We start from the raw sequence: 19735 nt of genomic DNA, 5'->3' as shown, positions 1-19735 counted from the left end.
GCGGTGAAATTCAAAACCGAAGATCAGAAGTACTTAGGAACACTTTTAATCTTCACTCCAATTCCACTTAATGCCCAAGATGTGTGGTCTCTCAATCAATTTCCAAGGAGAGAATAAGAGAGTGTCCAACACTCACATACAAATAATATCATTCCTTGTATGTTCTTAAAATGAAAATACTCATGAAAAAGACTTATGAAAAACCGTCTTGTAAAATTCTGTATGTTTCTCTCCTTATATATAACTAATTATCTAATTGGGCTAGCCTTTTGGGCCAATCCAATTGGGCTCTTGTGTGTGGCTTTGAGTGGGACCAAAAGGGACCAATAAGACACTAGCTCTAATGGACCTTGGGCATTTCTATAAACTCTTGATTAGTCCAAAGTTACCATTAACTATATTTAGTACCACTATATAAATATAGTTGCACGCTAGGCCTTATCTATAAATTATATCCCAAGACTTCATTGTACATGCAACCTCTTCATAAAATATTCGTAGTAATACAAAGTCATGAAAGTAGACTGCCACTTTGAAGATTACTACATCTTAATCCTTGAGTACCCGGTTTAATCCTTTAAGTTATTCATTAGATATTTATGAAATCCAATTCCATAAATATGTACTTTAGTAACTCCTTACTAAAGTGGTTAGGCCAAACTCTCTAAATAACCAAACCCATTAAACTTATCTCAAGGGAATATTTTGTATCTCCAGGGAATATTTTGTATCTCCGTTAAGAGATTATGAATTCCATTTTGAGAATATATGTTCCATCAACACTAAATGTGGCTGCCCAACATATTAAGGTTTTGACCGTGACTAATAGATCTCACTCCTGATATATCAAAGCAACCTACATCTCATGATCATGTCCATTATTCTCTTAGGATTAAGAGTTTATGTAAATAGAAGTCATGAGATTTATTATTCATTTGACAGTCGTTAAGAGAATAAAAAATCTCACAGCAGTCTAGTTCAATATGTTTTAACTCTTAAAACATATCAACATACCAACTAAAAGTCTCCACTTTCATGATCAAGACAAATCATCTTAGTTGATATGTTATAGTTTTCGCAGATTAAACGCCCAATTTCATCACCGACTACGAACTATATTTTGAGTTTACAAGGAACTTGTGACCTACATCTTCTGTGACTAAATCACATAAATCACATACAATGCATCTCATGGACTAAGATAATGTCTCATTAGTTCATTTATAAATAGTCTCATATAATTAAACAATTTAATTATTTATGACATGCCAATAAATTAGATTTTAGGGCATAAACCCCAACAATCGGCATGTGCTTGCGTCTAATACGCTCAAGGCTAAGCAAACCTAGTATGGTTTTCGGGCTGAGATTGGGCCTTAAAGAGTGTCTGGATCGAGGTCCAAGGTCCAATGGGCGCGGGGTTGTGCACTGTACCATAGGGATAGGGCCTAGGATCCAATAGGCCTGGGAGTATATCCCGTACATAAAATAATCGCAACAAAAAACTATAATCTAAGAAACTCCATGCAAGATATGCTAAACATCCTTTATCTTTGTTACATGAAAGCAATGGCTCTTTATCATTATAACCTAGCATCCTGAGTTTTTTGATGCGTCCTAATTACATAACACTGTAAATATGTATGCCTATCTATGTCTACATGTGTATGTAGCATATGTCGCATTCTTTGCCAAGAACATAGATCATGTTCAATGGAAATTGCATATTAGAAGGTTTTTTATTTTTTTTTAAATGTATATGATTTGTTGATATCATTTATAAAAGAAATCTTGTAATTCTAAGTGAGGCTACTAAAGCAAGTTGGCTAAAAATAATGTAATATCAAAAATCTCTTTTAATAAACTTTGTGCTTCTACTGCTTCTTCTTAACAAAAATAAAGTTTGTTCACAGGATTGCAAACAATCCAAACATATATTGTTTTTTTTTTAAATGCAAACAACCCGAACATATTATAATTTATCAATGCAACTGCTCATTTTTGAAGTATTGAAGAAACTAACTTGGTTCTACCTATATGTCATGCCTTGAAATTGACAATGTAGAACATATCTGAAGAGACAATTTCTTGACTCCTAGCCCCAAAAATAAAGCAGGCAAGCTTAGCTTATTTTCATCCTGTACACAATGGCCTACTAAATTATGTAAAATAAGCTAAGAATCGTTTAAATAGTAAGAGGTGAACCTAATTGGTGAAATTCATTTGCTGCATTGTTGCAGTATGTTTACCTTATTACTTTAAATGCAAAAATACCAAATTCTAACCTATTAAAAACCATGAAAACAGAAGTTGTGTCACATCTAAACTATGATTTCAGTGAATCAACGTGGTAGAATATAGATGCAAAATGAAAACTACAATGAAAAGATAAAATAAAATATTAACCACATACATATAAGGATTATGTAAAGTATAAATAATCAATACATAAAGTGAAAGAGTTGAAATATTAAATAAAAATGAAAAGTTTAAATGCAAAAGAAATGAAGGTGATGTAAATTTGAAATCAGTAAGCAGCCTCTATTAATTTAGTTTCACTTCTTAAATCACAATCAATGATGCATGAATAAACAAAATCCACATTAGTATATATTTTTCTCGTAAATTGCTATTGGGTCCATTAATTTATACTATCAGGTAAAGTAATTACACCAATCTTACTCTCTCACAACTTTAGTACTTGAGTGTGAAAAAAAAAAAAATTACTGGTGGAGAAGAAACGGAATAGTGTCATAGATGAGAATGAAGAATTGAAGAATCTGTGAGTTAACAAATTCCATAGTAGATAAACACAAACACCTAGAGGAAAAAATTAAAATTAATCATTAGCGATTATTGTCTACTTTAAAAAAAAAATTACAGATCAAAATCCAACCTAAGTATTAAAACAATAAAACCCTCCTATTCAACTAATTTAAACATTTTTCTCCGTAGTTAGATAACCAATGTACCAATTCATTAAATCTACAAACTTTGAAACACAAATTGAAAGAGAGTTCAATAACGAAAATAATGGGATCTAGTGCAACATTGCAACGAAATTCCCTTGGACATCTTTGAAATTTGATATCACAGTGAATTAAAGTTGAAAAAAGTTTGGGTAGTGCCCTAGTGGCCAAAATAGGAAATTAATATTATTTTTTAAACATTATAATTAGTAGTTACTGTATACAAACTATATTTTTTACTAGTATCTCGAGTCTAAGAGAGGCGATTTTGGGAGCCAAAATCGAGTTTCAAAGATTCGATTTTTATGGTTTGATGTGGCATTCTGTCCAAGTGGCGTCTACTCGATTTATAATGTTTGAAAAACCCCCTTTACACCTTCTTACACCTTCTCATCAAAGAAGAAAGAAAGATAGAGAGAAAAAAAAATCACCCACAACACAGCAGCCACCACCACCACCACCACCTAAAATCCAACAACACCACCACCACCAAATCCATACCCACAAACCCAAACAGACCGGATCCGCCACCAGAGAAGAAAGATAGAGAAAAAAAAAATCACCCATGACCACCGACGGCACAAGGCCCACGCCAGAAGAGGAAGACGAAGCAATAGTGGCAAAATCAAAGAGATGTAGAGTCTGTGGCGACGGAGGAGAAGGGGATCTAGAGGCTGTGGTGACGGAGCAAAGTGGGCGACGGAGCAAAGTGGGCGACCCACGACAATCTGAACCCGACCCACAGCTAGCCACGAGCACCGATGACCACCCACGCCAAGCTGAAGCTAATCTGAAGCCACCCCCGCCGACTTGATTTTGTTTCTGTTTTTGGGTTTTTTTTTTTTTCCCTCTCTTTCTTCTCTGATAGTGATAAGATGAGAATGTGTAAAGGGTTATACTTGCTTTGTAAAAGGCTTATAAATCTAGTCATGGAGGCCGATCGGCCATGGAGGCTTCACCAAAAAGAGATAAAACGAGAGAGAGAGAGAGAGAGAGAGAGAGAGAGATGCAGGCTTAAAACAGATGAAAGCATAAAATAGATTTTTTTGGTTTATAAATCGAGTCTCTAAGACTCGATTTCTAGGTGGTCACCACGTGAACAAAACGCCACATCAGACGTGATCAGACCATGAAAATCAAGTATTTGAAACTCGATTTTGGCCCCCAAAATCGAGTCTCTTAGACTCGAGATGCTAGTAAAAAATATAGTTTGTAAACAGTAGCTACTAATTATAATATTTAAAAAATAATATTAATTTCCTATTTTGGCCGTGTCTAGCAGCAGCACAAACCTTGTATTTTTTTTACCATTTTTATTTTCGTTTTTAATCAGACCATAAAAAAAAAAAAAAAAAAAACACTTTCAAGGCCAAATTTTCGCAAGTGGCATCCTCATCCAACCCCAGCCAGGCCCAGCATAGAGGACAAGTGCTAGGCAAAACAAGAGTAGAACGGGCTGAAAACTTGGATTAAACTGGGTCGGAAACCCGGCCCAATTAAACCAATTTAATACGGCTGTGTACCTCATCCCCGGCATTACAGACGTGGCAGCCTGCAAGTCCTTCTCTACTCGAACTGGCAGTTCTTCTGCTTCGATTTGCAAAACCCAAAACCCATAAAAAGCAGAACAGAAACAAAAGCATAAACAAAACCAAAAAAGAAAAAAAGAAAAAAGTAGCATAGTGATAGAGTCGAGGTCATGAAGTGTGTGGAGATGAAATTGTAAAAAAAGTTTAAGAATTTAAGAAAAAAAAAAAAGAAAAAGAATGAAGGGGTTGGTGCTTCATTCACCATTCATTTCAAGAGGGAAGAAACTTCCTTTGTTAACAGCTTTGGTTGACACTCTACCATGCTCTGCCACTATATCTAGAAAGACCATCTCGCCCCCGTGTAAGTTTTCCTCAATTTTTTCTTCATTTTTAGTTGAAAGTTCTTTTTTATTATACAGAATTAAGTTGCTTCATATGGTTTAGTTTAGAATTAATTTTGCATCATGTGGAATTTGAGATGGCTAACTGGGTATGTAGAATTTGAAGTTCTTTTGTGTTTTTGTTAAATTAGTTGGAATTTGAGCTATCTGGGTTGGGAGAATTTTGAGTAAATTTGGGTATGAATCACCTCGGTTATGGTAAACTTAATTGGGTGGAGTAAACGAACTTGGGTTTGGTGTAGTCAGTTGGCATGGATTACTTAATTTAGATCAAATGGGTGTTGGGTTCACTGCTAGATGATGCACTCACATTACAGCATATTTTACTATATTTGAGTTGATTATTCCTTCTAGTCTTGTAACTTCTTCCAAATCTTTGCCCTTACGTCTCTCTATCTATCATTTGACATAATTTTTGTTTGCCTTTATGGGTATATAGCATTTTTTTTAATTAACATATTGCCTGACTGATTGATAGTAAGATGTATAGAGATACCAAGGTTGAACTTGGAGTGTGGCAAATTCCGAGCCCAAGCATCAAATGTTAGTATCGGATCTGGAAGCTATGAAGGCCAGGGAGGAGAATCTGACCAGAAAGTCTTTGCCAGTGTTCCACCCAGTGACAGTTCATCTGAAATGTGAGTTATATGAGATTGGTTAATATTAAAGATGCTAGAAGATTGTAAATTTCAGTAACTGTTTTTCAAATTTTTGAGATGACATATTTCTTTCTTCTTCTTCTTTTTATTTTTTTATTATTCTATTTTTGTTTTTTTTTCCAGATAAGTTTGAGACGATAGTGTTTTTGTCTTAGAAACATGCCAGTATATAACTTTTGATGTGAAACTTAAACCAGAAGGAAAATGTGAAACTGATTCTGCACTCTACAATTTCTAGTGCATAAGGATGTTATGAAAGTTTTGAGATGCATTTATTTTGCGTAAGAATCAGTGAAACAATTTGCATGCTAGAATAGAAGTAAGATTTTTAAGTTACCTTGGTTTACTATTTTTTTTTCCCGAAATGTTAACTTGAATTCCAAAAATGGGAAGCTAGTAACCTTCTGAAATTTGTAGTAGTTACTTTAATCTGTTTTTTTAAAAATAAAATAAAAAAGTATTTGAACATTATTTGAACAAGTAGACAAACAGCTTTTCCAATGAGCTCCCCTCTAAAGAGAAATATGTCTTATGAATGTAATTAAAGGAAATATAAACAGCATAATTTTTGGCCTCCCCCCCCCCCTTTTTTGTGGATTGAACATTTGCAAAGCATCAAGTGAAGTTCTAAATGTTGGGGCACCTCATCACATTTAATAATGTTAGAGATCTGATTGTAGGTTTGCTCTGATAAAAATTTAATTGTAAGCTTGAATTTAAAAAACCAAAATTTCTGTGTGATATTTAAAGACCCTTAATGGTTCAAACCTTGCTGATATAGGTATATCATTTTCTATTTTGTTCAATGGTCTTATATTTCATCTATTTCAATGCATCTGAAATTTTGTTCATTGGTCTTATAAAATATCTATTTCAACTGTCTATGGACCATAATAGTCAGCTTAACTCAGTCCATACTAATCTATATATCTTTCATGATTTGGCAGTGAGAAGCCTCCTAATCGAATGCCTTATCCTCTCTCTATAGCTCTTGTACTGTTTGGATGTGCTTCAGTGTTTTCACTGGTTAACTTTATGAAGGGAGGACCTTCATCACTCTTAGCAGCAATTGCAAAGTCAGGCTTCACTGCTGCATTCACATTGATATTTGTGTCTGAAATTGGAGACAAGGTAAATAAAATAGCATAGAATAAATGACATGTCTTGTTACTGTTTTAGATTCATGCTACTTGGGAGCTAGTTCAATTTATGTATGGCTATCGGTGCTCATGTCTTCTTATTTTCTGGTAAATAGATTCTATTAGATAATGCAATTCTAGAGAATACTTGGAAATCCCTTAATTCCACTTGTGAAGGATTTGGTTCATGATCAATTGAAACTATCATGTGTCTTTGCTACAAAAGAAGAAAAATGATATGCACTTATAACTGCCTAAACTTAAAATTTCCTTTTCTTATCCCTATCATTCTTATATGTTGGGGGACCTCTCATCTCCATGTCTTGCCTTCCTATTTTAATGTAAATTTTCTCCTCCTTTACTTTCTATTATTTCAACCCCGTTATAGATAGATGGCTTTTCTTTTTGGACTTAGTCATCAGGTTGCTATATGGAGATAAAAATACACGTCTTAGGTTCTAAACAGTGTTAGTGGACCATGGGAATACTTCTTGAGGTTATAGATGTGTTGTGTAGAAACCTTGAGCGAGGAGTATACCTTCTCATATGCAAGTATAAGACCACGTTGGATTTAGTTTATGAGGAAAAAGCAAACAAGTGAAAAGTGATTTCCCAAACATAAAAATGATAGTTATCTTAAGGATTTGTGGAAGTCACAACTGTTTTACGGTACATATCTATGTGCTTGTCTTGTTGCAAGCTAGTGTATCTATTTTTACCATTTTACATTCATGTTTTCAAAACATGGAAACGCATAGTTGATCTCCTTTTGGTACCATTGTTGTTTGAGATTTTTAGTGATGAAGACCCAAGATAAACATAATAATCTTTGTAAAAACCATCCAAGATCAAGTGATGGATGCGAGCGAGGGATAATGTCAAACTTGCATGGCCTACCTAATAGAACTTTTGAAAGAATGTAATGCTTATTTTTTTTCAGTAAAATGTATGCTATTTGGCAAAATTTATTGTAGAATGGAGGGTGTATTATTATTGTTGGGTAAAAAGGGAACATATTTTTTAAGCTCATCTACTGGCCCACAGTTTTTGTAAATGTTTTTATAATATGTAAAATTCTTTTTTTAAAAGAGGAGATAGTTCCATACTTATCCAAAAAAGAAGAAGAGAGGAAATAGTTAGTTCCATACTTATCCAAAAAAAAAAAGAGAGAGGGTATAGTTCCAATACACAGGAAGTGTATCAAAACTACTCCTGAAAAAAATTACAATTTGCAACTGAAACGGTCAAAAAAATCTAAAAAAAAGGAGGAATGGATACTGCTAATAGCAGTCATCCAGTCATACAAAGATCTCAAAAAAAAAAAAAAGTTTTATAACATGCTGGCCCATTTCGGGTCTTGTTCTTTACACAATTACCTAGGATGAGGCTGTGGAAAGTTTCATTAAATGGGTTGTTGATTCATAAACATGAATCCTGAAAATCTACAAAATAAGGGCGCCTTTGTTTATTTGCTACTAATACTAAAGATGTTTTCTAAGTAGAAAGGTTTCTCCATTGAGTTGGCTTATTTAAGTAATCGGAATATTTATTTTTTGTTTGGCATACTAATGTATTTATATATCAGATTTTATTTTCTTGTCAATGACTTTATTTGACCATATCTAATTGTTATGGGATGGTATTATGCTTTGGAACCTAAAAAGTTACTATTGAAGCTAGTTTCATGTAAAGGATCAAAATTGTGCCTCTAACTTCTTCTTCTTTTTTTTCTTCTTTTTTTTCCTTTTCCCTATTAAACAGACATTCTTCATTGCTGCACTCTTGGCCATGCAATACAAGAAAGGACTGGTATGATTTCTCCCTCTCTGTCTGTCTCTCTCTCTCTCAGCGTCTGTATCTACAAACCCTTTATTGTATTGCATTCAAGACAGTCTATAGAGTTGACATTCTTTCCCTGTTTAGTTATTAATTTTATTTTTTTAATGAATGAGAAACTTCTATTGCATGACGATAAACAATACAAGCAGCTTAAGCACACAAACAAGAATTTACAAATCAACCTGCCTATTGGAAACAGTAAACCAATGGAAACTCAAGGATCAAAAATGGAGATTGGAATCTTCCAAAAACAGTATAGCATCCTATCTAAAATGGAGTTATTTTTTTTCTCTCTACAAAGTGATTATTGATAATGAACATCATTCATCACACTTGGAATGAATCTTTTCTGTTTGATTATACTGCAAATCCTTCATTGTTTATCTTTTATCTATTTAAAATTTGATTTTGATGTATCTTGAATTGAAAAAAAGCTTGGATAGAAAGAGTTGCTGAACAAGGTGACAAGCATGAAACTTGTATGAAGAATTCTGAATATTTCTGTTGCCAACCATTTGCTAGGGATGTAGGAGATAAAAGTTTTTTTTTTTAGATATAATTTTTTCTGGGAGAAGATAGAATGGGAAAACATGAAGATGCTCAAACCTTTTCTTTCTGAACGCTGTCTTTTGTAGTAATTTCACACTTGTTTTTAATTCCCTTTTGATCTGTCTTCCTTAATATCCACTTGAATGAATATGCTCTTAGATTGCAAAAAAAAAAAAATTGTGTAATTATCATTTAAAGTAATCCTAAACGTTACTTTGCACTGCCATTGGTTTAAGGTATATATAATCACAATTTCTGAGATGGGATGGAGTACTGTACAATTTGCTTCAAATTTCAGGTGGGAATGCCTTGGTCAGCATCTCACTTTTTAAATAGTGGACTTGTATTGAGGAAAATTTGGTAGATACATTTACTTAAGTTTTTATATCAATAAAACTTCTATTACCTATCCAAAAAAAGAAAGTAGTGGGCTCATTTGGGATGCAATCCAGCTACCATCTGTGGGAGTGAAGACTAGCAAGAAGGTTGCCTTGATTTCATTGTGTTGCCATGGCAGAGCTCTCACTAAATTATTTGAGAGAGAGAGAGAGAGAGAGGGAGAGAGAGAGAGCTATGAATGAAACATGCATGTGTGTGTACCCTTTGAAGCAAAATAATTTGAAAATTTTCCTCTGCCCATATGGCAAATACAGTGCATCAATCAGGTCCCTTCTGGTTGTAAATTGGCTTGTAATCATGTGGGATTGGCATGCCTTCTAATCAGTGAAATAGATCAATTTAGTAAATGTCAGATTTGCATAAGTGATTCATCTGAAAAAATAGATATAATTGTCCTCCATGTATTTAGAAACTACAGTGCATTCCCCTTCCCATATAGAATCAATGTAACATGGTTGTAATCATGTGTGATTGTCATACTTCTTGATCAGGTGGAACTGAGTATTACTTTCCTAACCAACCCCATGTTTGCATGCATGCTATGAGAGAATAAGAGAGAGAACTAGGTTTGGAGCCACTTCACCTAATCCAAATGCCAACTAGAAATTCTTGTTATATTAAAGAAATATGTGGTTCATACCCAAGAAAAATGCTCTGTTTGAGCTTCTATATAGCTTGAGATGATGCAGAGAATGCAACTATAATTAATGCTGATGGATTTTATTTGGTTTGTACCCATTTTTTCTTTCATTAATTGTAACCCTGGAACCTCTACTTAAAAGCTCCATAAGAACATTGTGGGACATGTTGAATTTTTTATGAACAATATTACATTTGGAATTTTTTCATTAAGCTTGGTGGTGATTCCAGAATATCTCTAGGTGGTGAAGCTTAGGGTGGGTTTTTTAATTTTTGAGTTTTAGTTTGGTGATGTTGGTTGAGGATTCAGTGGTGGTTTTCAGGGTTTTGGGCAGTGATAGGGGGATTTGTGCCCATGGGATCTTTTTTTTTTTTTTGATAAGTAACATAGAAAATATATTGAAAGAAATAGCCTCGTACATAGAAAATGTACGAAAGAGGCAAAAACATCAAGAAACCAAAGTACAAAAATCAAGCAATACAGGAAGGGAAATACAAGAAAAAGAAGGTAAAACCAAACACCATTCGAGAAGAGTAAAAAAGAAGAAAGACTTAACTCAAGACTGGATCGTTCACAATCCTCAAAGCTTCTTGAATTCCGTTCCCGCCAGATACACCACATCAAACAGTGCGGCACAATCCTCCAAATGACTAAATTACTATGCCGCCTAAAATTGCAAGACCAACTATCCAACAAATCCACTACCCTTCGCGGCATCACCCAGCAAATACCAAACAAGCAAAAGATCATACTCCACATCTCATAAGCGAAAGGATAGTGAAGGAGGAGATGATCTACAGATTCCCCACACCCTTTGCACATAAAACACCACTCAAGAACGACAAAGTGCCTCTTCCGAAGATTATCTATAGGAACCTTCGATTGCCACACCACTTTCCAAGGGAAGGGGATGCCGGTAGAGGGGGAAAGAGAATGATAATACCCACTCACCTTGAAACCTCGACTGCAAGCTGGCATCCAGCAAAGATTGTCAGCTCCAACACCTCGCACCTTAGTGGAATAAATCAAGACCAAAAACGAATCCAAAGAAAGTGACTCTTGTTCGTTCACTAAATGATGAAACTGAATGTCCCAAGAAACTCTCCCATTCGTGTAGCACATAACCTCAGAGATCGAAGCCTCCCTTGTCCTACTAATATTATATAAATCTGGGAACTCCTCCTTAAGAGGACGGTCCCTACACCACACATCATCCCAGAACTTTACACGAGTTCCATCACCCATATCATACTGAAGGAACTTGGAGAAATTCAACCAACCATTTCTAATGAACTTCCATAAACAAACACCATATACAATTTTGCTGCACCAACCACCCCACTCATTCCCATACTTTGCCCCAATGACCCTTCTCCAAAGGGCATCATTCTCCAAACCATAACGCCACAACCACTTGGCTAATAAGGCAGAATTAAACCTTCTCAAGCACTGAATGCCTAACCCTCCATTCTTAACTGGCCTACAAAACCTTAGACTAATTTACTAAATGGATTTTACAATCATCCCCAAAACCAGACCAAAGAAAGTCTCTTTGTAATTTCTCCATCCTCTTAGCCACCTTAACTGGAATAGGGTAAAAAGAAAGGAAATACGTAAGTAAGCTAGAAAGAGTACTCTTAATAAGGGTAACTTTACCCCACTTGGATAAATACAACCTTTTCCAACCAGCCAGCTTTCGCTCTACCAAAATAGGATTCCAAATTGACTTATCTTTAAAAGAAGCACCCAACGGAAGACCTAAATATTTCAGTAGAAGAGCAGACTCCCTACAGCCCAAAGTCTCCACTAACTCATGAAGATTAGGCACTACCCCAATTGGGACCATTTCAGACTTTCCTAAGTTAATCCTTAGCCCTGACATCTCCTCGAATCTAGAGAGAATCCCACGCAGAGCTGTGATATGAGTGCTGTCAGCGTCAGAGAAAACAAGAGTATCATCCGCGAACAATAAAAGAGACACCATCATCGAGGAACCAGCTGCATTCCCAACTGTGAAACTCGAAAACTAACCAGCTGTAGTAGCTGCATCCAACATACGGCTCAAAGCCTCCATGACAATATCAAAGAGAAACGGGGATAAGGGATCACCTTGCCAAAGCCCTCTAGAACTCCCAAAAAAGCCGGAAGGACAACCATTGATCAAAATGGGGAATTTAACAGTTGAGATACAACACCTGATCCACCTTCTCCACTTTTCGGAAAATCCACACCACTACAACAAAAACATGAGAAATTCCCAATTCACATGGTCGTACGCTTTTTCGATGTCCAGCTTGCACAACACCCCTGGAACCCCAGCCTTCAAACAACTGTCTATACACTCAGAAGCAATAAGGACAGAATCTAAAATCTGACGCCCTTTCACAAAGGCATTTTGATATTTTGAAATAAGACCATGAACCAACCTTCGCATTCGATTGGCTAACACCTTAGCGAGAATCTTGTACAACCCACCCACCAAACTAATAGGCCAAAAGTCTTGGACATCCACAGCATCAAATTTCTTAGGAATGAGAGCAAGAAAAGTAGCATTAAGACTCTTTTCAAACACAGCGTGGGCGTGAAAAACATGAAACACATTCATAATATCCATTTTCACCGTGCTCCAACATGACTGAAAAAATGCCATTGTAAAGCCATCCGGGCTTGGCACTTTATCACCTTTGAAGTCTTGAACCACTCCAAAAACTTCATCCTCATCAAAAGGTCTGTCCAACCAAGTCTTGATGACAACAGTTTTTATTTATTTATTTATTTATTTATTATATTTTGGATGTTTTGGGTTGTTGTTGAAATGTGAATCTGGTTAGCTTTGAGATTTGAATGGTGGTGCCTGTTGGCTGAGTCACAGTGGTTTGGTGATGGTGGCTTGACAGATTGTGGGTTATTGTAGTTAGTGGGCTTTTATGATTTGGTGGTGGTTGCTTAGGGAGTAGATACTGTGAATTGGATCGGGCTTTGCTCTTATACCAAGTTGGTGCAGCACAAGTTCAAAAGAAATTGAGGGATGCAAATAGAACTAAAAAATGATTGGCCTTTTTAGCAGCTAGGTTTTGATAAGGAAAATAATTAAACCATAAACATAGTCCCACATAATCCTCAATTATAATAAAATTACATTAATAGAAAGCAATTACAGGCTCATAGACTCGTTTTTCTAGATCTTCTTAATCACTCTCCTGCCTTTATACATAAACAATGAGGGTTTTATTGGGGACACTTGGCAGCAACATGACTAAGGCCTTGAAATTTATAGTATTTGACTCAAGATTTCAAAGTGAGGGATTCACTAACCATCTGATTTTTCTTTTCATCTTTACTAGTTGACACATTATTCGTCTTAGGCTTGAATTATGGAGGAACTATTGGCGGTGTACTACTCGAAGACTGAGGTTACTCGAATATTGGGTGTCAGGTTGCTTAACAAGCTGTGACTTGCTTACCATTCCGTAGTTCTGGACAAGGGTTTAGACCTTAGACATGGTCTAATGTGATGACCTCACTGAGAATTAACTCTTTCCTGTGGTTGTCATTCAAGCCTCTTCTAAACCAACACAATGTCATTATCAAATTTTCCACCAGTTGCATTGCATCTTTGGTTTCCTCTAATTGGGTGATGTAGTTAGCCATGGGTCTATTACACTACCTTAGGTTATCCTACTAGTCCAGGAGGGTGCTTCCATAGGATGAAGGAAGATACTTTTTAAATTTCTCTACTAGTCTGGGAAGGTGCTTCCATAGGATGAAGGAAGATGCTTCTTAAATTCCTCTACTAGTCTAGGAATGTGCTTCCATAGGATGAAGGAAGATACTTCTTAAATTTCTCCATTTTTATCCAGTCTGTAAAGGCAGGTCGGTTCCTCCTAATGAGGATTTGTTTGATGTTTTCCCAAAAATTTTAGACTACCTATTGGCTTCATTTTTACAAATATAACTTTCTTGTCCTTAGATAAGTTGTACCACTCAAAGATGTGGTCCGTCTAACACAACCAATCTGTAGGTCTAGGAAACCATAAAAAAATGGGTGCCTCAACTTTTGCACATCCTATCACTCTGCCCGAAATTACTAGGCTCTCTAAAGTCATTATAGTTTTGAAGATCTAGCTTATGAAGGTTACCTTGAATGGGATACTGTGCCTTCTCGCCCCTTGTTATTGCTTCTCATGTATGGGTCTTCGCCCTCATTCCTCCTTTCAAGGGAAGCCTTTACGGACTTTTATAGGGTGGATAGTTCTTGGAGGGTTTTAATCATGGTTTCTGAGGTTTTATTCCATGGTGGGCTGGGACTCAAAACTAGGCTGTGATTCAGAAGTGGACTGAGACGTAGTCTTGGAGCTTTAATGGGTCAACCAAATATTAATAAGTTTCGTAAGACTGATAAATCAAATGAAACAAGTCAAATTTCAAACTTTTCCTCTCCTGAGGAAAATTTCTAAGTGGTGCTCTCATCATTTTATACTTCCTATTTAGTCTAGCTCATGGGCAAATGTAGTAGTTTAAATTTTCTTAGAAAATAATATTCCTGTTATTAATTTATGCCAATATCTTAATTCCTTGATTATTGTTTGGAATGGCTGCATTTGTGTAATGCATTAATGTTGTGATGTTCATGCGCTCTAATACTAAACATTCAATGTATCACCCTTGAAACAAGTTCTGAGATCAAATAAATGTTTATTACACTGCAGATGCCATTTAATACTGCCCACAAACTGATTTTGCAATAAATTTGAGAGTTAGTTTTTCTCACATGTATTTAATCATTGATCAGGTTTTGTTGGGGTCAATGGGTGCTCTTGGACTTATGTCTATCCTATCAGTTGTAATTGGACGGATATTTCATTCTGTGCCTGCTCAATTTCAGACCAGTAAGTTTTATTTTTTGGCATCTGTCATCTTGATCAAGTTTGCTTACATGCATAATATTTCTAAACAGCTAACAATATGAGCATATAGGCCGTCAAATTGTATTCCTAACACATATTGTTTTCTTAAACATACAATAAAAAACATGTGGATGTGATGATTTTTTATCAAATCACATTATTGATTTTTATAGTCTGTGAACTCAATTCAACTCAGCTTGACAGACAAAAAAGCTTTATATAAATTTTTTGGGGTAAACTATATAAGACCCCAAGTTTATGCATTTCACTTCATCTTGCACTATATCTTTATTAGGCCATTGTTTCTTCATGTCTTCAACAGATTATGGTATCTCTTGTCCATGTGAAATTTTCTTGAATTTTCTCTCTTCCGGATGGTGCAATTTGTCCCTGTTGTACATTAGTTCTTATCATTCCCTCCAGTCACACATTGCCAATTAAGGAATAATTGTATCCCTTTCAATTAATACCTAGAAAGATCTTGTTTAAAAATTCAAATTGCAGTTGAATATTTAAAAAAGTAGCAGGCATTTTTTGATACAGTATCTCATTTTAAGAAAGAATTGATTTGGAAAGTCCTAGACTTGCATGAATAAGAGGCCCCTTTAAGCTACACGTGTCAATTTAGAAATGTCTCATATAGTCATATCTGTCAGTGCATTGGCCCCAAACACCCCTACACTACAGTTGTTATCTATTATAGATGTAAGTATCTAGGTGGATTTATCTTTTTCTTTATTTATGAATAGAATAATAGATTCTAGATCAATGACACAAGTTTGTCTGATAATGTATATATCTGAATTGATTAAACCAGAAAATAAATGTCGATTCACTAACCAAAATGGACCTAGATGTCTCTTCTTTATGAATGTTTGCTGTTTTGGTCCTTCTGAACACGCTACTATGTCATTGGGAGAGATATTGGACAAACCAGTTTCTAGGTGACTACAAATGATTGTTTCCAGTTTCAATACTGGACAAATTCCTCTGTGGTTAAGTCTTCATAGTGGAAGAGCTTCACTTGCATATCCACCAAGAGGAAGTTTAAATGTTTTTTGTTTATATTTGAAATTTTTTTTTACAGTGTTTTATACATCAAATTGCTTATCCTTGAATATTCTTCTTTCAAATATAATATTTTTGTCCTGATGGACTGCCTATCAGTCATTTTTCACATGAAAATTTCGTTCTGTTGTCATCCAAACAGCATTGCCAATTGGAGAATATGCAGCTGTAACTCTTTTATTGTTCTTCGGTCTTAAATCCATAAAAGACGCATGGGACCTTCCAACAAAAGCAATTAAAAGTGGTGACAAGAGTAGCCATGAACTTGATGAGTATGTTGAAGCTGAGGAGCTTGTCAAAGAAAAGGTAATCCTATAATTTCAAAACCTGCCTATGATGGACCTTTAGTTCTGGTTTCATTTCTTTCCCAATCATTTTGGCAGACCATGTGTTGTCTGATTATTCAAATTGATGATATTGATATTTTTTGTCTCAGGTGTCAAAACGGCTCTCGAATCCGTTTGAAATTGTCTGGAAGTCCTTCAGCCTTGTTTTCTTTGCTGTAAGCATTTTTGTCCTTATCTGCAGTCACTTTTTATATAGTGTAGGAGATGTTTTCTTGGATTTTAATTATTTTTTAGTAATTGGAAAACATAGGAAACTTAATTGATTATTCAGACTGTTCATATTGTGCGGTTCCCAACCTTTAGCATCACATCATTGCAAAAGTTGCTGTCATTTCACCTGGAACCTAGCATTGCCTCATCACATTTTATGTTCACTTGTTTTGGTAAAATGGCAGCAGTTCTAGGTAAACTTGATGTACACAGAGATTGTAGAAAAATAACAAACTTTATATCTGGGTGTATCAAGTGTTACCAGTTTTACTTCAAGCACACATTACAAATTGTGTCTTCTGATTGCTTCTAGGAATGGGGAGATCGCTCGATGCTTGCAACAATTGCTCTTGGTGCTGCACAGGTATGATTTTTGAAATTTCCAAAAAAAAAGTATGACACTTTGATATTTTACAAAATATAAATCATAGCTTGCTCCCTTTTCCTCTTCCCCCCTCTTCTACAGTCCCCATGGGGCGTGGCAAGTGGAGCCATTGCTGGACACCTAGTTGCTACATCTATTGCTATTCTAGGAGGAGCTTTTCTTGCCAACTACATTTCTGAAAAAATGGTAAGTGCTATTACAGTATTACTTGCTTTTAAGAACCAGAAATTGCATTTTGATTTCTGTGCTACTCACTCAATCCTCAATCAGGTTGGCTATTTGGGGGGAGTGCTGTTCCTAGTTTTTGCCTTGGCCACACTTTTTGGAGTTTTCTGATGAAGTCTTCTACGTCCATGAGAGAGAGAGAGAGAGAGAGAGCATTGTTTGCACAACCACAATAAAACACCGCCACACACAAAGACCAGACAATGAATCAATAGCGAAAGAGGTAGAATGAGGAATCCAACATTTAACTGTTGGAGCTGTGTATGAGAGGCATATATCATACTTCACAGGGCTCAATATTGATCTCTTGTAGTTGTGCCTGTTGTTGTAATAGAGGTATTTGTAAAATAGTTAGATCTTTAGAATGATATCAGAAAGAAGTTTTTGTACCTGAATATATCCAAAAAATCTTAGCCATTGTTTCTTACATTCTCTGTTGTGGTATGAGTACCCATAAATCTGTGAACATCTGGATGTTAATAGTGTTTTCGAGTCTCTTGTTTAGAATGTGTGGAAACATGTTTAGGCCATGGCATCACGACTTTGGAACTTGAGAAGAAGATTGTTTTTCTTGATCAGTATTCAAGTGGTGTAGAAACACTTTCTTTAGTCTCCCACTTCTGTATTCAAAGAGAAAAGAAAGACAGCAAGAGAATTGGGACTTGGGAGGTTCAATTCTAGAATCACAATTTTTATTTTTTTACCATAGTATTAAAATATTTTCCAATTACCCTAATGTAGTTTAAAAAAAATCGCAGTATTAAAATATTTTTCTATTACCCTAAGGTAGTCAAGAAAAATAATTATCCTATATACGTATATCATAACATCTCCTAACCAATGTGTCAAATTTGATTTGATTTGATTTGATTTTTTTGCGCAAACCCCACCTTTGGATTATTTGAAAATGAAAGCTAAGATGCAAGGGAAGGGATAAATGTTGGTACCTCTATGTTATTTAAGAATAAAAACTGAATATAGTCTCTTTAAAAAATTAAGGCATACATAGAACTTTTTTTTAACAATCAAGTTTTTTATTAGACTTTTAATACTTTTATACTTTTTGAAAAATGATTCATATTTGAGAAAACTTTAAATCATAACCAATATTAACATTATTTTTTATATTTAACTATTTTTAAAAATAAAACAATGTCATTTTTACCTATATTAATTAATATTTTTGAAATTAATTTTGTCTTCAACCTTTTATTTTGAACTTCTTTCTTAAACTAAATTTTTTTTTTTTTTTTTTATACAAGATAAAATTCTACTCTAGTCTAATCTAAGTGTAAATATGTGTGAAACTCCCTCTTGGAGACTTGAACCTCGATCCTTGCCCCTTACACCCTAGAAGTTTTTATACTTGTAGAGTGACCACCACACCAAGGGTGCGTGGTGGTTAAACTAAAATCTTGACTTCTCCACTGTTTATTAGCATATGTCTAGATATTTATGAATTCTATTACTAAATTATCTCATAAGGATTAAACTCACGTGCAATACTTTAAGAGATCCCAATTATATTCAAACACTAACGTCATTGAATTTAATTGTCATCTGAAATGAAAACATTATGTCAATGTAATCGGTTTGGCTAAAAGTTAAAAGTTTTTAGCTTTCTTTAAATTTATATATATACACATAAAATTAGCTTTAAAAAAAAGACAGCTTTTAACTTTTATTACATATTTAGAGTTTATTTGGCATTAGTTTCAACTTTTAGCTTTTATATTTTATATACACCTTTTTAAAACTTTACTTTTTTTTCAACATTTTCCCAGTATAAAAGTTACCAAAAACTATATCTTTTTATATAATCACTACGTAAATAAGCTGCTGAAAATTATGAGATACCCAAATGCACAAATATTTTCAAAATTAATTGAAAAATAAAATGTATTGTAACTAAATTTTGTCCATTCTAAAAAGCTTTAGATTCTATTTAGTAGGAGTTAAAACAAGAGCGATAGAAAATGGAAGAGAGAAAATAGTTAGTTTGTGCGTTTGGTTGGAGAGATGAAAAATGAGGAGAAAATAATTTTTTTAGTGAGCCCACATTTTGTGCAAAGTGGGGTTTTTCACCAAATTGGGGAGAAAATAAGGGAGAAAGTAGACATAAGATGGAAAATTACACATTTTCCCCTCTCCACCTTCAACGTTTTTTTTTTTTTCATGCTTAACAAGTTAACGTCCATATTTTTATTATTATAAATTATTAAATTATTTTTATGCTATAGGAGCATGAGAGTAAATTTAAACAAACACAATTTTCTATCATCTCATTTTCCTTCTTAATCAAACAAAAGAGTTTTTTTACCCATCCACATTTCCACCCCTCAATCAAACACACATGAAGGAAAATTAAATATTTTCTATCCCACCACTTTTACATCCCTACCATTTTTCTATCTTTATACTTTTTCATTCCCAACTAAACGAACTTTTAGAGAAAAAAAAATGATTGAA

At 34.7% G+C, this 19735-nt stretch overlaps 1 protein-coding gene across 1 annotated transcript; it reads left to right on the top strand.

The window, feature by feature from the left end:
• The first annotated feature begins 4504 nt into the window (after nucleotides 1-4504).
• Nucleotides 4505-17770, top strand: LOC142625821 (protein PAM71-homolog, chloroplastic). The gene is made up of 10 exons (XM_075799545.1): nucleotides 4505-4859; nucleotides 5378-5537; nucleotides 6506-6689; nucleotides 8459-8506; nucleotides 14917-15013; nucleotides 16242-16405; nucleotides 16536-16601; nucleotides 16970-17020; nucleotides 17123-17227; nucleotides 17312-17770. Exons 1-10 carry the CDS (start codon nucleotides 4736-4738, stop codon nucleotides 17375-17377), a joined length of 1065 nt encoding a protein of 354 aa, XP_075655660.1. The 5' UTR covers nucleotides 4505-4735; the 3' UTR covers nucleotides 17378-17770.
• Nucleotides 17771-19735: the final 1965 nt, after the last annotated feature.

This window comes from Castanea sativa, chromosome 2, assembly GCF_040712315.1.
Source record: "Castanea sativa cultivar Marrone di Chiusa Pesio chromosome 2, ASM4071231v1".
NCBI lineage: Eukaryota > Viridiplantae > Streptophyta > Magnoliopsida > Fagales > Fagaceae > Castanea > Castanea sativa.
The sequence above is the reverse complement of the archived record's forward strand: the minus strand, read 5'-3'. Positions and strand labels throughout refer to the sequence as shown.